This window comes from Cardiocondyla obscurior, linkage group LG04 (genome assembly GCF_019399895.1).
Source record: "Cardiocondyla obscurior isolate alpha-2009 linkage group LG04, Cobs3.1, whole genome shotgun sequence".
Lineage (NCBI taxonomy): Eukaryota > Metazoa > Arthropoda > Insecta > Hymenoptera > Formicidae > Cardiocondyla > Cardiocondyla obscurior.
The window spans coordinates 9,457,338-9,472,778 of NC_091867.1; the positions used below are offsets into that span (position 1 = coordinate 9,457,338).

Genomic DNA, 15,441 nt, shown 5'->3' on the forward strand with positions numbered 1-15,441 from the left:
GTTAAATTAACTCCGCCGGACACCAAAAGGTAGCCTATTTGTCGGACAACGTTATTTAAAATAGCGAACGTCGAGAGCATTCCCGAGGAATTTGCGTTCGTGGTGTGAAATTTTTAAGACACCTGGCGCTTTTCGTCGCGCAACGCCATGCGCTTGTCCACCGCGAATATTTTTTCCGCGGATGAATCACGCACGTGGCCGGGAACTTCGGTGTAGACTCGATTACGTGTAGGACCGGTGGTCGGATAGGGTAGCGACAACGCGTGGGCACACATAATTAAAGCCGGGAGAGGCCTGATAATCCTGACGCGGCGTCGGTTTAACGCGTTAATTATCTCGTTCTCGCGGGCACAGTCGACCGTTAATGAGATATCTCCCTGGTAACTCGCCACCTACGTTCCTCCGCGTTGCGAGGATACGATTTTTATTACGTCCCCGCGTACTTCGTTATTTCATTAGATCACCGCCGCGACGTCGAGATAACGAACGACGACGCGCCGCAATCGGTATTCGTCACTCCTTGTCACTTTAATTTATATTTCAAAGAAACACTTAGCGCGGACGGAAGTGAAAAGGCTTTTTTCTCAAAAATTTTATTTTATTTTTCTTTTTTTTTTTTTTTTTCTTTTCCCTACCTGTTTTTACCTGAGTTCCTTTAGAATTGTTGAAATAACTTTTTTAAGAAGTAAATGTTGCATTTTACTCAAAGTACATTCCTTCCTGCGACAATAAAACAATTTGCCACAGTCGAGTAACGCGTCAAATGATTTTTCCTGCGTGGATATTTTTTTTTTGTCCGCTGCTTTTAAGAATGCTCGTCACGTCCCTTTGAACGGTCTGGACTAGTGTCATAACGCATTTCCTTTCATAAATATTTTTGAAAAAGTTATCTGGCGCCTAGTTCGATGAATGGAACGGAAGGTGCAAGCAGTGACTCGTTTTTGCTCGTCTCGACCGGTTTGCAGCAAAAATTTTACTACTGCCCGCAGGTTTGCTTTTCAATTTCGAGACGCGGAGAGAAGTTTTAGAACCAAGTTCTACGATCGTGGTCGTTGCGATTCGTTGATTCGGTCGCGTGTTGCTCGGAGTATGATCGCCTCGCCACCCTTTTCTCGTTTTTTTTTTTTCTTTTTAAATCTCGGTTAAACGCGAGCAAGTTAAATGTTACTTGCTGGTCGTAAAGTAACTAATTGGCTCGGGCTCTCTCTCCATCCTCTCTCTCTCCCTCGCTTTCCGCGTTCGTTCACTCGTTCCTTTCCCCCTGTCGTTTCCGCTTTTTGCCGCTCTCCGCTTTCTTGTTAGCACCGTGTAACGCGCGGGTAAGTACGATTATTACGGTCAGCGGTACACACCGGAGGCGTACTCGGGGGAATAATATAAATTACAACGCCGATGCATTTCCAGCGCGGCCGTACTTTGACTAGTCTTAACTTATCGCCGACACGCGCGAAACAACATTGGCGTCGGTCAGTTTGAAACGTTACGGGGACGATAAGCGCCGCGGCGTGATTTTTATCGCTCGTTCCGACGACCCATTCGCGATAAGTAATCTCCGCTAAAGACGCAGGAGAAACGCCTTTATCGCGCCGATTCGCTTAATAATTCTATTAAAGAGCGTAACTCTTTTTCTCTCTTTCTTGCTTTCTCTTTCTCTCTTTCTCTATCTCTCGCGGAACATTTTTGCAGACAGCATCCACGTTCCCTTATCAAACTTCTCAACGTACAATTTTACGGCGCGCTGCATAGAGCTTCATAATAAAAAAAAGCCAATGAATGAAAGTGAAAATATCCGACTTTAGAACTCTACTTTAAAAGCTTTTTTTTTTTAAAAAAAAAAAATTTTTCTACGAAAATTGTGCGTTACCTCCCGTCGAATGCCGCGCGGAGATGTACAAAGGTCGATTTTCGGGCCTCGTTGAACGAGATGCAAATTAATCTCCCATCCTTTGGTGAGCGCGGTATCACGATTTTCGTTAGGCTTCAGCCGGTCTTGGACGCAAGACCGCGCCTCGCGCTCGTCCGATGCAGCCCCGTGGAGTCTTGTTTTTCGTGGCCGGGATGAAGACCGACGGGGGAGGCTACGCGGCGCCCGGGGGCCCTCCCACGAGGTGGAGTGACCTCGCTTGCGCGGGCTTTCGCTCTTGGGAATATCTTGCGCGTCTTCTTCTTTGGCGGCGCGGGTGCCCCGCGCGCGCTGCTCCGCAATGGACCCCCGTTCTCTCCCTCTCTCTTTATCTCTCTTTCGGACCGATCCCCGGCTGATTTCTGTCGTGTCCGCAGGGGGAAAAAAAAAGAAAAAATTCCCCCCCTGACTGTGTTACCGCCGATTGAGCGAACGCGGAACTCGCGTTTTGCAGTCGTTTCTGTTCGCCCGCGGGAGGAAAATTGCTCTTCGAAGCCTCGGCTGATTTCTCCGTCGCCCACGCGCCGTAAACGCGATTTTCTCCTCCTCTACGGTTCCCTCTTTTCCACTTGACGGAGAACCGGGCACTTATAAAGTACTTTGTAATTTTTGGAATTTTATTGACGTCCGGGTATTAGAAGAATACGTACTTACGTTTTTACGACGCTGGTATTTACCTCGTTACCTTGCGAGTGTCGCGCGGGCAACGCGTCCGCGAAAGTGTCGTACGTGCTCGAAAGTATTCGCGAATCAAAAGCTCCTTTCGGGACGCGGACGGCGTCCAAGCGCGGGCACGTTTCAGCGAACGGCGAGGACCGAGGAAGCCGTGTCGTTAACACGAAGATACGATCCCTCGACGACGTCGCCGGTCGTCCCGTTTAACGCCCCCTTCGCCTCCGAGAAATGCTCCTAATGGTTTCGCCGGCCTACTTCAAATTGCCCCGGGAACGGAGAGGATGCCGCGGCCGCCGGTTGCCGCGCGGACCTAATGACGGCGAACGAGAGCGCGGATGAATCCCGGGCGCAGGAATGCGCCAACATCCACCGCAGTAAACCGCAGGTACCCTCGGCTCGTCGTTACTTAAGTGATTGTTAAACATTTTACGTCGTTCTCCCACTCGTAATATCTTATTCGGATTTTATTGCGCGATGCGGTCCCCGATGCCGCGCGGAGATCACCTTGGCCCCCGCGAAAGATATATAATTACGCGAATCCACGCCGCGGTAGATGATTTGAATATCACATACGCGCGTCCCCGTTTATCGGGGGACATTGTTCCGGCATCTCCGCGCCGCAGAATCCCGAGAACTCGAGGGGGCTCCTCGGCCGCTTTTTCGCGGATGGTAGTCAAACACATGGGAGGGTTAACCGCGGTCGACGTGGGCCTACAATCCGGGGATTATGCCCGGGACCCCGACGCCGTGCACGTCCACATCGATAGAGATACCGGCGTGTACCGTACGCGAGCCTGCATGCGCGAGGGAGTCAAGTCGCCGGTCGGTCGAGCCGGTAATGGGAGGTCAGAGGTCGGCGCGCCGCCAACGCTAGCGAAGAGGAAGGACGGACGTGGTGGCGGCGGCGGCGGCGGCGGCGGTGATGCCGGTGGAATTATATATATATTCATTTTTTTAAACGTGCATATCTATATATGTATATCCGCGCAAGTCGTCGGGATCGCCGCGTGCATATATTTAAGCGCAACGTTGTACCTCCATCGAGTGCTTTTCTCTCTATCTATCTATCTATCTATCTATCTCTCTCTGTCTTTCTCCTCCCGCGGAGGAGGTGAGGAGGGCCCGCGCGCTTCGCAAAGAGAGAGAACCGAGACCTTCGCGGAGAGGGCTGGCGCGATATGCAGCTCTCTCGAAACCGTGGGAACGCACGTGGCCCCACGCGCCTAACTAACCCCCTTCACCGTGCAACGTCTTGCCGATCGCGGGCTCTCTCGTCCGTCCCGCCGCGAAACCCTCCCTTGCCGCATATTCTTCTTTCCCTCTCCTCCGTCGTCGGCGCGGAGCACTCTTCTTCTCTCTTCTTTCCGCCATTCCACCCACATTCTCCTCCTTCCCGCGATCTCGCACTCCCCCTTCCTCTTCCACCTTCCTGCCCTTCGTCCTCCATTCACCCCGTGCTTCCTTCGACGCATTCTTTCCGTCTTTCCCTCTTCCACAATCCACCCACCACCCGTATTCATCTTCCGCTACTCCATTCTTCCCCCCTTCTACGCCTCTGTTATTTTGCCTATGTCCACCTCTCTATGTTGGCCGATCTCCTCCCTCGGCTCCCATCGAATACCATCCCTCCCAGAGCGCGAGGTCCATCCTCTCGCATCCTCCGCTCGTTTCTTCGTCCACGAGTACCATAGGCCGTCTTTATCAGTCGCACACGCGCGGCGGAATGCCTCCCTGCCATCTTTGCTACCGGATCACGCCCGGCTGGTTTTCGCTCTCTCGGCCGCGGTTCCCACAGGAACTTTCTCTAGCGTAGAAACAAAAGTATATTCCAGAGAAGCCCCGGAAACATAAATATGTATAGGTATATATTCGAAAGGCAAGAAAGTTGTAAAGAAAGAAAAAAAAGAAGCAAGCAATCTTGATTGCCGCTTTATTATTATTCGCAAAGTTATCATTCATTAGTTTTGCGCGACACGTTGGATCTTTCGCCGCGAAAGGCCCCCCCGAGATCTCGGCTTAAAGAAGAAAATTAATACGCGTTCCAGTTCGAAGGGAAAAACTTTTACGTTTTGCTTCGCTGAAGCTTAGCTTTGAGCGACCCCGATTGTGTTCAATGCGATAAATGAAAGGTAGAGCGGAGGAGATTTATCAAACGCGCGCGAAAGGTTTGGATCGAGGAAATACTGTGACGAAACGGGCAAAGCGCTGCGCGGCGAATGCTCATTGAAAAATAAAAAATAAAAAAATTAAATTAAATTAAAAAAACGAAAGAAAGCGAAAGGAGCACTTTTATCGGCTTCTGACCTTTCGGCATAATCGATTCAATTGCAACCAGAAGCGAGCGGAAAGCCGTGTTACCCGCTTCCTCTCTCACCCTCGTTCGCGGCGCTCTGGGATCGTTCGCAGCGCCGGCACTTCGAAAATTGATTATCGCCCGACGTGTAATGATCCATTACGCGGACTCGAAGTGCGGCCGAACGGATGTAACGGCGGGGCAAACTGACAATCACTGTCCGGCGCGGTCGTGAATTATGAACCGATAATCCGCGGTTGCCCGACGACCGACGCCCCGGCAACGGGATTTACGCGTTTATCTCGTCTACCGCGAGCTTTTATTGCCGAGGCGCGACGTCAAGCTGCATTCGGAGCTCAAGTTCTATCGGAAACGCCGCCGCATCCGAACATTGAAAGCGCGCAGCGGTGTGATTTAAAGCAGGCTTCGCGGTGTCCTTCAATTTTTATCGGATTAAACATATCTTAAATTATTTTTAATACGATATTGTGGAATATGTTATGCACTTTACTCGAGGTCCTGAAATTGTGCGAGATCCGAAAGATTTTAATTCTAATAATGGGTGAAACATGAAATAAATAAAAGAATTTTTTTTCTTTTTTTTTTCTCGTAAAGTAAAGCTCGTAGGCAAAATTTGAAGACACCCGATCGTTGAAAGGCCCTCCGTTAGAGGGTAGCAGCTGGTGGATGCACCCATCGGCAGCCGCCAGCTGCAAAGGGTCAGGACGCGCCAATCGGAATGTTGCGGCGTATGTTCCGGGAAGGTGGGAACGTGCGTTCGCATCCGCGCGGGTGACACGGGCGACGACTTTGGGCGAGGAAACCGTGTGAGAAACTACGTCGGGCTGATGCTGCACCGTCGATAATGGACCGTGTATCGGTACCGCCGTGTCTCCGAGGGTGAGAGCGATCTGAGGGAAAAAAAGAAAAAAAAAAAAAAGAAAAAAAAAACAACGTCATCCTTTTCCTCCCACGACGCCCTTCCGACAGCTGGCCGGGTGAAAAAAAAGCCGCACGAGCGAAGAAAATGAGAACGATCTCCGTCGGGCGCGGCGGGGTGGTGGAAGGGGAGACGCGGGGTAGACGATCGATTATCGCTGAAGGAATCCGGGTGTCCGAGACCCCTCATTTCGGTGCAGCCCGGTGGTGCCGGCGAAGGGGGGGGGGGAGAGGGCCCCCGCTGTTTTCCCACTTCCGTCGTCGTTTTTTGCGCGACTCCTTCTCGAGGTGAGGGTTGGCGACGACGGGGACCGAGTGGTCCCGTCGCGAATTAGCGACGTTTAAAAGGGTGGAGTTCGCCGGCTCGCTCCCTTTCGTCTTTACGTCTTCCGTGGCGCACCCCCGGCGCGCGTTGTCCCGAGTTTAAACTATACTACTAACTAATAGCACGGCGAAACCCCGACAATGTGGGCGCGCACCGCGCGCCGTGGGCATACAGTTTACCTAATCGTTCGGGGCCCGAAAAAAGAGAGCGGTCGCCGTACCGCCCTAACCACAGGCTCCGGGCCCGCGGCGGGTCAGCTCCTACGCGTTCCTTCCTGAACGTTACCCGTACCGGTCTCACCCGGCCGGCAGCGAAGTTCTTAATTTTCCGAAAATTTATCGCCCGACTTTTAATCGTTCTCTCCCTCGAACGGCGAGAGCCGAGAACCGTTACTTACGCGTTGAAACTGCTCGAACGCGGAGACGCTTCTGCGAAGTGTATAAATCACAGGTCTTTACAAATACGATTCTTTAAGGATACCGTCGTACGTGTAATATTTTTTTTTATTTTTATTTTTAATTTTTTTTTTCTCTCTCTTATTTGCAATTTATTTAATTTTACTTACTTAACTCGATCAACCGAAATGAATTAATATAATCAATGTCTCTATAAAAGAATGTATTATATTACAACTCGTACAGAGTAACACATGCGTTGCGCCTTTCGATTTCTCACGACCGACTCGCGGAGGGAAATATATCTCACTCGCTACCCTTTCTCGCCGGTAATTACTTCACGGTTCATCCTCGTCATTATTATCCAAAGGTGACCGGAATTAGTGTTCAGAAGCCTGAAAGAAGGCTTCACCAGTCTCGTCTGCGGCCTGTGTGCGTAGCGGTCGCGGCAACTCCTGGAATTCTGGACGAGCCTCGTGGTCCCTGTGGGACCCACGAGGTCGCCGGGGCGCTGTGACCCTTAGATAAGGCTCACGCCCTAATAAGAGGGTACACGCGGAGCACCGTGAGGGGACCGTGGCAGCTTCTCTTCCTTCTCCCCCGTCCTCTTTTTGCCCTGCAATCGTAGCTCGAGGCCTCGCCCGACTGAGCGATCTAATCCACCGGGTAATCTGTGGTTAACGTTTTAGAGCTCCGGAGGTGGACCTGCGAGGAAAGGGAGGAAGAGGAGAAAGAACTTCATGACATTCCACGGTGCTAACTCCCACAATTGCGAAGTCGCTACCTCGAATTCCTCTCGAGTTTTCGCTCTCCCCCCTCTTCTTTTTATTTTCGCACGCCGTGTTCTTTCTCCTGTACATTCCCTTTGCAAAAAACGATACACATACGTAACAAATTATGCAATATATATCTAATATATCTAAAAAAATTCTAAAGATATTACATTACGTACGCTTAATTAAAAAAAAAAAAAAAAGGAGAACTGACAAAAATTAAGATTACATTTGTTCGTACAATCGCTGCGCTACATTATAAATTCATATTACAAACGAAAGGATCTTCGTCGTCTTGCGGAAAATAAATTGTAGAACTACTCGTGTGGGATAGGGTTGCGGATCGAACAAAGTGAACGGCCATTCTGCTTTTATTAGGCAAAATGGAGAAAGAATCCGATACCATTAGCTGGCATCGGGGATCTGTGCGGAACGGTATCGTCGATTTGGGAAAACGATTAGCCTCTTCGTGGGACAAGTCGCGGTGCTCCGGGCAAAATACCAGGAACCGTAACATTGTGATTATTGTAATTAAATCGTCCACCCGGGGAGAGAGCCCGGTAAAGGGTACCAGGCTGAACGGTCCTTTACCATTCGTCTTCCTTCTCCTACGAAATTTATTTCCACTCATCATTTCATCCCTCTTCCGACCAATCGTTCTCTCTCCCGCAATTCTTGATATCGTTTCTACCTACTCCAGAAACGTATCTCCTCTTTGGTACCATCTGACAACATTATTGACGATTACGAGATTGCCTAATTATTTTTTTAATTTTTTTTTTGCACCTTATTTCAACCGTGGAATCTTAAAATTACGTAAAATTAAACAACGTTCGAAATTTACATACGATTATTTTTAAATTAATATTTTCGTCGCGCGTTCGGGAAAAGGAAAAGTTACGTTGCGAGGATAAGACACTCTTAGAGGTATAAATGATAAACGTTGCGACAGATATTCCGCTTGCCAATCGGTGTAAATGTAAATTATACAGATTCAACAACGGCGATCGCTATCGCGTTGCTTTATTGCCCCGGATTTGCCAATATTGGGCCTGGCGATTTAATTTAAAGTTCACGCGGAAACGGCGCGTTATCAACGCGCGTATAAACGGGAAACGGGCAAACATGCGTCGATGACAGGGTCCAGAAATTAGCTCGATGATGAAGGAGCAAAGGGAAACGCGAGCGTCTTGTTTGCACGGGCGTTTCATCACGCTTTATTGTACCGTGGAAGGCGCGGAAATTAATTAAAGTTAAACAGCACTAACTGACCGGCAAGCGCGTTAACTGCCGGCTATTGTCGGGAAAGTCGGGAACGATGGCTAGCCTCGTTCCCGTAGAATCCACATAACGACTCGCGTAGAAAAGGGATAGCCGAGGGAACTACTTTTTGTTTACTTTCGCGAGATTAAATTGAACCCGGATACATTCTCTCCGTTTCTCTCATATTTACGGGATCACTAATCCTTTAATCTGGAGAATATGCGAAAGCGCGTGTACTGTACACTGAAAAAAAAAAATATATAACTACACGAGTTAATTAGAAAATTTATACAATTTATAACGAAGACATTACACACTGCTGTCGCAAATCGTATAATAAAAAAAAAAAAATTGATACGTATACAAGTTGGACAAATGACGGCGGAGATTTTAAGAGCAAATTAAAATTATGGGAACGTTGTTATGTGCTTTCGTTTTTTTTTTTTTTTCAACGAGTTACATTGTTTGGAATAATTTTTATTTTCAATCATTAACAACAACATTTAAATATACATTACGATCGACTAGCGTGAGGTATTCTCTTGTTCCTCTCTCGTCTATTTGGTATGATCGTACAATAACAGATAACCGCGCTGAGCCCGATAATATTTCATGCCGCTTAAGTGCCCTCCACACATTCAGCGCGACGATAAGAGCACAAGCGACTTCATCGGGCCGGACAACGACGGAACTACACGACAGAAGAAGACAGTTTTACACCTACAGACTATCTACACGAATATAAGTATTTACAGCGATCTTAAATTAGTTGGTAACTCAACGGTGCGAGTCGAAACTGGGAGACACGCGCGTTAAATGAAAATCAGAAACGGAGATATGGCCGAAAACCGAGCATACAGGGTGTGCCGAGTATCTTTTATCCACAGAATCCTCAAAAATAGCCGGAATCTAATTAAATACCGCTAATCGCGCTTCTAACTAATTAACAATATTCAGCGCTTTAATTACTACAAATCTGTCGATTTTAAATCTCTAAAAAATTCTCTCTCTCTCTCTCTCTCTCTCTCTCTCTCTCTCTCTCTCTCTCTCTCTCTCTCTCTCTCTTTTTTTAATTTCTAATCGGCACCAGATACCGAAAAACCGTCAACTCTTTCCATCGAGTTTTCCTTAACGCTTTAAAAACCGTTCAGAATCGTCGTACGGTCTCCAAAAGAGCGACGAAAAGAATTCTGTATACACCCTGTACGTGGGAGACGTGGGTGGTCTGCGGATAGCGCGTATAGCTGTATCTTTTCTCGGATTGAAAGAAAAAAGGAATCTGTGGGACCGTCGCGCGGGTCGCCGGTGGCATCGGAGGGAAAGGTGGTGTCGCTATAACCGGCCAGGAAACGTCGCCCTACACCTCGCTCCGGGTCTCTCTCTCTTATCTGATCTAAATTTCTAATTTTACGGGAAACGGCGAGATATCTGGCGGCCGGAGGGACCTCGATTAACACCGTCGATATACGCGACACGGATAACGTCGCACCCCTCCCGGCGTTAGATCGTTGTCTCGTCAAGGAGCGATTAATTATCTCGACGCCCTTGCGCACCGAATAGCGAGGCGCGCTTTACGGACTCTCGTCGCTTTCGGGGTCCCGGTAAACTCTCGGGAACGCTTCCCTCCCCAGGCTTCGTGATTTACGCGCAATTAAGCCTGTACTTCTCACGCGCGTTTACCTTAATGCCACACACGCGACGTGTCCACCGGTGGGACGTGCGACACGAATTATTTATGAAATTTTCGTACGTCGAACCGCCACGTCCCGAGCGCGTCATTCAAACGTACGGCCCCGGCCCGGTAATCTCCCGATTGAGAATTTATTTTTTTTTTGTACGGCGCTCACGCGCGCTGGAACAACGAATCTCGAAAACTCTTCTGATGTACGACGGGAATAAATTACCGGAGAACGCGAGGAGATCGAGAGTACCCTCGGCCGGCTACGATCGCACGAAGCCCCCGTCGCGGTGCCAATACGCGATGGAGAAAGTGAAATGCACCGGCGTCGTAAGTCAGGGAAGGAAAAGAAAAAGAAAGAAAAGAAAAGAAAAAAAAAAGGAAAAAAAGAAGAGTAATTGAGATGCGCGATAAAAGTTCGACTCGACGTGCAGCGAATACTGTTCCCGTGTGAACTATGGAGTTTACAGTATGTAATAATGCAACGTATGCATATCTAGAAAACGTATATAGGCAACCGTCCCACTTGTATGCGTTTTATACGCCACCGTTGGTTCCCTTTGACAAAATCGCTCGTTAGCTTTACGGATTTAGCTCGTTAGCTTACGGATATTTTCGCTGTCCGTCGAAGTGTTCTCGCGTGGACGTCGTGTATGCGAACGCGCGCGTAATTCCATCTTACAAGAATCAAACGTTCCGGCGGGTATTCACAAAACTTAGCCTTAAATGCAGCGGTATAAATATGCGTGATATAAATATGTATGATAAATATAATTAATTATACGCCTATATGCGATATAAATATAATATTAATTATACATGTTCGTGTTCGTGGTGTGATATAAATAGTTTTTTTTTTTTCTTTTTTTTTCTTTTTTTTTGTTTAAAGCATATTTACAGAGGGGAAAGTACACGTGGGAAAATCTGCGTGCATGTAATGAAATGAAGTCTCGCTTTTGCATGAGTTTAAAAGCGGAAAATCTAATTAACGCGCCAGCCAACGGTTCTTCTGACACAGTCCTGCTCACGTAATCCGCGGGGAAAAATATGCAAGGAAGGATAATTTTAGAAAAATTTCAACTCCTTGACTAGACGTGACGGACTCTCGAGAGCAGACGCAAATTATATCGAGCTAATGGTACTTGATGGCTGTCCGCGGCATCTCTATTTAAAATCCCGTGCTATTGCGTAAGGCAACAAGAGTCCTGCTAATTTTGTGTCATTACTAACGTCAATATTCATGGTAATTTGCGTTTGTTTAGAGTTCAGAGTTATAATCTCGCTAACTATAGTGTCGTAACTATATTGTCGTGTTGCAGTTGAGCCTTGGATTGATTTTAGAGTCTTGAAAATGCTCATCTGTCAACAAATGCAGTTCGTATATATCTCAAACATGTTAAAAAGAAAAAAAAGAAAAAAAAAGTAAAAAAAAAAATTAAGAATGCCCGTTAAAAAAAATTAAGTACTGCAGGAACCGAAACTAAATCGACAGTTGTATTTCGAGAACTAAGAATAATGATTTCAGTCAAAGTTAACTAATTATCTAAGTCGGTTTTTTTTTTTTTTCTTAAAATATGAAGTACTTAACATATTTATATAAAATAATAGTTTGCAGCTTTTGAATTAATTTTTATATCGACGCCGTTACTCCGGTTCGGCTGTATCTCGGTAAGAATTCACAAAAAAGACGCGCACGGACATCGATATAAAAACAAATATATTCGACTTCTCGATACCCGTGTAAAAAATTAAAAAAAAAAATTATTACTAGCTATCTCTGTCGGCTCTCCTGAAGCCAATCCAGCTGGTGCTAGAAGAGCGCGCGAATAAAAAAAAATATATATATATAATTAACTGTAATAAAGTATATAATAACAATAATAAAATCAAGACAATTTAACTTAATTCTTAGATCTTAAACGGAAGTGAGGGACCGCTAAGCGAAATGTGAAAGTGATAATGCACGCAGATTGAAATCGGAAGCGATCTCTAGCGTCTCATGATATCCTCTATAGTGAAGCCGAGTTTGTGCGTACTGCTCTTCGGGATCGGCAGGAGGCCGGTAACCCGCTCTGCCATTTGTCTAACCTCTGTGGAGGACATGATCCTCGAGTCCGACGAAACCGAGGTCTCGATCCTGAGATCCTGCGGCACGTCCGCGTGCGTAAGGAGGTGCGTCTTCAGGTTGCTCCTCTGATTGAAGCTGCGGCCGCACACCGTGCACTTGTGCGGTGACTCCTCCATGTGCATGACCTTGTGCACCGCCAGAGTTCTGCTTTGGCAAAACCCTTTGCCGCACTCGTTGCATTTGAACGGCTTCTCCTTGCTGTGTATGTATCTAAAACGTAAGAAGTTCGTCAGTTCTGGATCGCAGAGATCTTCCGCGCCGGCGGACTTTTTCTTCCGCTAGTCTTTCTTTTTTTTTTTTTTCCTTCCTCGTGGACTCCGTGGGGTATAAGGAAACTTCATTCAACGTCGCCCGCGCACGATATTCTATTTGTAACTCGATAAATAATAAGTTTGCGCATAGTTTTCACTCCCTTCGTGACACTTGGCAATCTTCGCTTCCTTCTTGGTAATTTCGATCGAGACTTTTCTTTCCATTATACTACGTAATTGTACATGGCGCCATTGACAATACGGCTAGGACTCGTTTTACGACAAGGTTGAGTACCAGGGAGAAAAAAAAAAGAAAGAAACAGAAGGGTTACAGAGTGAAAAGTCGTAAAGCAAGACCTCAATTTTCAATGCGCCGTCTGATAGCCGTTTCACTGTATTGTCACTTATTTTTTCACGCTTCCTCTTTTTTTTCTTCTTCTCTTTTTTCTGTATTTTTTGGTAATTTTGAAAAGGTCGCTAATACGAAACGTCGTAAAGCAAGCTATCGTTTGAAATAAAAGCTATCTGTAGTCGGTGATAGAAGCAAATTGACATTTTCTGTTTCCACGCACGAGTGATACAAAGTATCGATATCGATAAACGATAAACGCGCGATTGGCATCGATATCTTTGTGAACACGAATTCTTATTAGTGGGACAAGTGCTTTTGATGTCGGCGCAAGTAGCGAAGGAAAGAAAATTTCCAATTCAACTGTTGCTCTTCGGGGAAAATTTATTCGCCAACAGTTTCAATATAATTTTTGTTACGTTACGAGTAAAAGCGTTTATAAAATCATCGGTACCCATGCCTCTGTATTTTCATATTTTTCTGAAGGGATCGCAAGTGTCGCCAAAGGATTTCACAGATCGTATATTTAACGTGCCAAGGACAAAAGGCAAAAAATAAAGAATGGTCGGCTACGGGAAATGACCTAAGGGACGTTCAAAGAGCGTGCACATTTTCTAAAATACATTGACAATTCTCAAACCAACGTGCGACAGCTTGATGTATTTTTATATTCACGTACAAAATTTTATTCACGCTTTTAAACAGCCATTGATAAAAAAAGAAAAGAAAAAGAAATCAACTGACGTAACATTAATATTAAAATTTATCTAAATTTATTATTGCAGGCAGTAATATTTTTATCGGTGAATTTAATAAATCGACTACGATAAAATGTAATTAAATATAATTAAATATAATTTTATCCTCGCGCGAGATAATTAATATATCGCACGTCGTCGTGCCGTTGGAAACAAGCGCTTTTGGAAGTTTTAGAAGGAAGTTGTAGTTTATTTACCGGTGATCTCGCAGATGATCCTGCCTGCGGAACGCCTTTCCGCATATGTCGCACGAGTACGGCCGCTCGTCGGTGTGCGTCCTTTCGTGGATCAGTAGGTTGTAGCTCTTGGTGAATTGTCGATTGCAAAACTTGCAAATGAATTGCTTCTTTGGCCTCTGACCCGTCGGTCGCCGGGCGAGGAAGGACGGCGGTTGCGGCGGCGGCGGTACCGGAAACATCCCTGGGTGGCCCTGGTAGTACAGATAAGGGCGCTGGGGGCAGCAACCCCTGAACGTTAACAAGGCCGCGTCCTTCAGCCAATTACTGATAAGGGCGGTTTGGTAGTTGCTAGGGACCCCGTGCGTTGCCTGGAGATGCTGCGGCTGGTGCTGCTGGACGTATCGGCTGCCTAGGAAGTTCGACTTGGCCCATTTCGATGATGAAAATACCACATGCTGCTGCTGCTGCTGTTGCTGCTGCTGGGGCTGAGGCTGGGGCTGGGGTTGGGGCTGCTGATGCATCGGTCTGTCGATCGTCGGCGGGGTCTGCGGCGGCGTCAGCGGCTCCGTTTTCGTCTCCATCTGCGTGCCTCCGAGCGTCCAAGCGCAAAACAATCGACGCCGGAGATAACGATCGCGGCGATCACTTCAGAAATGATCGATCGTGGGCCGATCGACGCCTTGCCCGCGAGATCCACATAGGTCCCGTACCCCGTTTCGATTCGGTTGGCTGATCGCGGCGACGAAAAGTGAGCGCGCGGTCGTGATACACCGACAGAGAAGGGAGAGAAGGGAACTCTCCCGGGGTTTAAAAAAAAAAAAAACGAGCAAGAAGATATGTACTCGAGAGTCGGCGCGATACTAAGCCGAGAGCGCCGCGGCTGGGTCCAGGATCTCCGTTTACCTGGCGCCAACGACGACAACACGGCAACTCCTCCTACCGTATCTCGTGCGCTGGATACGCCGGTTGGTGGCCCGACTTCCACAGGGGCGGAGCTTCCGGGTTAGGGTGACCGGGGGCGTCGGGACGCTACCCACCCGGGGACCACCGGCATTTCTCCCGCTGCCGTCGTCGCCACGCGTCCGCAAGACGCGACGAGGAAGCGGGAGGGAGGGGGAGGAGGGTAGGGTAGAGAGATGACGTAAGCTGAAAACGTCGCGCCGACGAGATAGAATGCGCACAAACCCCGCAATTACGTGCACGCCAGCCTCATCGGTGAAATTTACACGTAATCCACGCGACTTCGTTAAGTTCGGGTGCCACGGGCCGCGGCGGGTGGAACGAATCTTGCTCGAAATTCAGGAGGAAAAAACGTCGACCGACCGGCCCTTATCTCCCCGATACGGCAATAAATCATTTTCGTCGAGGAGACCAGGCGAAGCTTACAAGAAAAAAAAAAAAGAAAAAAATAGAGAGACCGGTGTTTAACGGATATTTACCGAAACATTAAATTCTCAAAGAGAACATCTCCGTAACTGATAACTGCTGGACATTATCTGTACCGAAAATGTTTTTCCGATCGTCGTAATATT

General features: G+C 47.4%; 1 protein-coding gene and 1 long non-coding RNA gene across 2 annotated transcripts in view; one reads left to right on the forward strand and one right to left on the reverse strand.

The window, feature by feature from the left end:
• Positions 1 to 15,441, forward strand: part of LOC139101746 (uncharacterized) — a 70,074-nt gene that overhangs the window by 51,196 nt on the left and 3,437 nt on the right. The gene's annotated exons all lie outside the window — the stretch shown is intronic.
• Positions 9,635 to 14,697, reverse strand: Odd (odd skipped). Its single transcript, XM_070655135.1, has 2 exons — positions 13,928 to 14,697; positions 9,635 to 12,582 (listed from the first exon to the last, which is right to left on the reverse strand). The coding sequence occupies exons 1-2, from the start codon at positions 14,488 to 14,490 to the stop codon at positions 12,234 to 12,236; spliced, it is 912 nt and encodes a 303-aa protein (XP_070511236.1). The 5' UTR covers positions 14,491 to 14,697; the 3' UTR covers positions 9,635 to 12,233.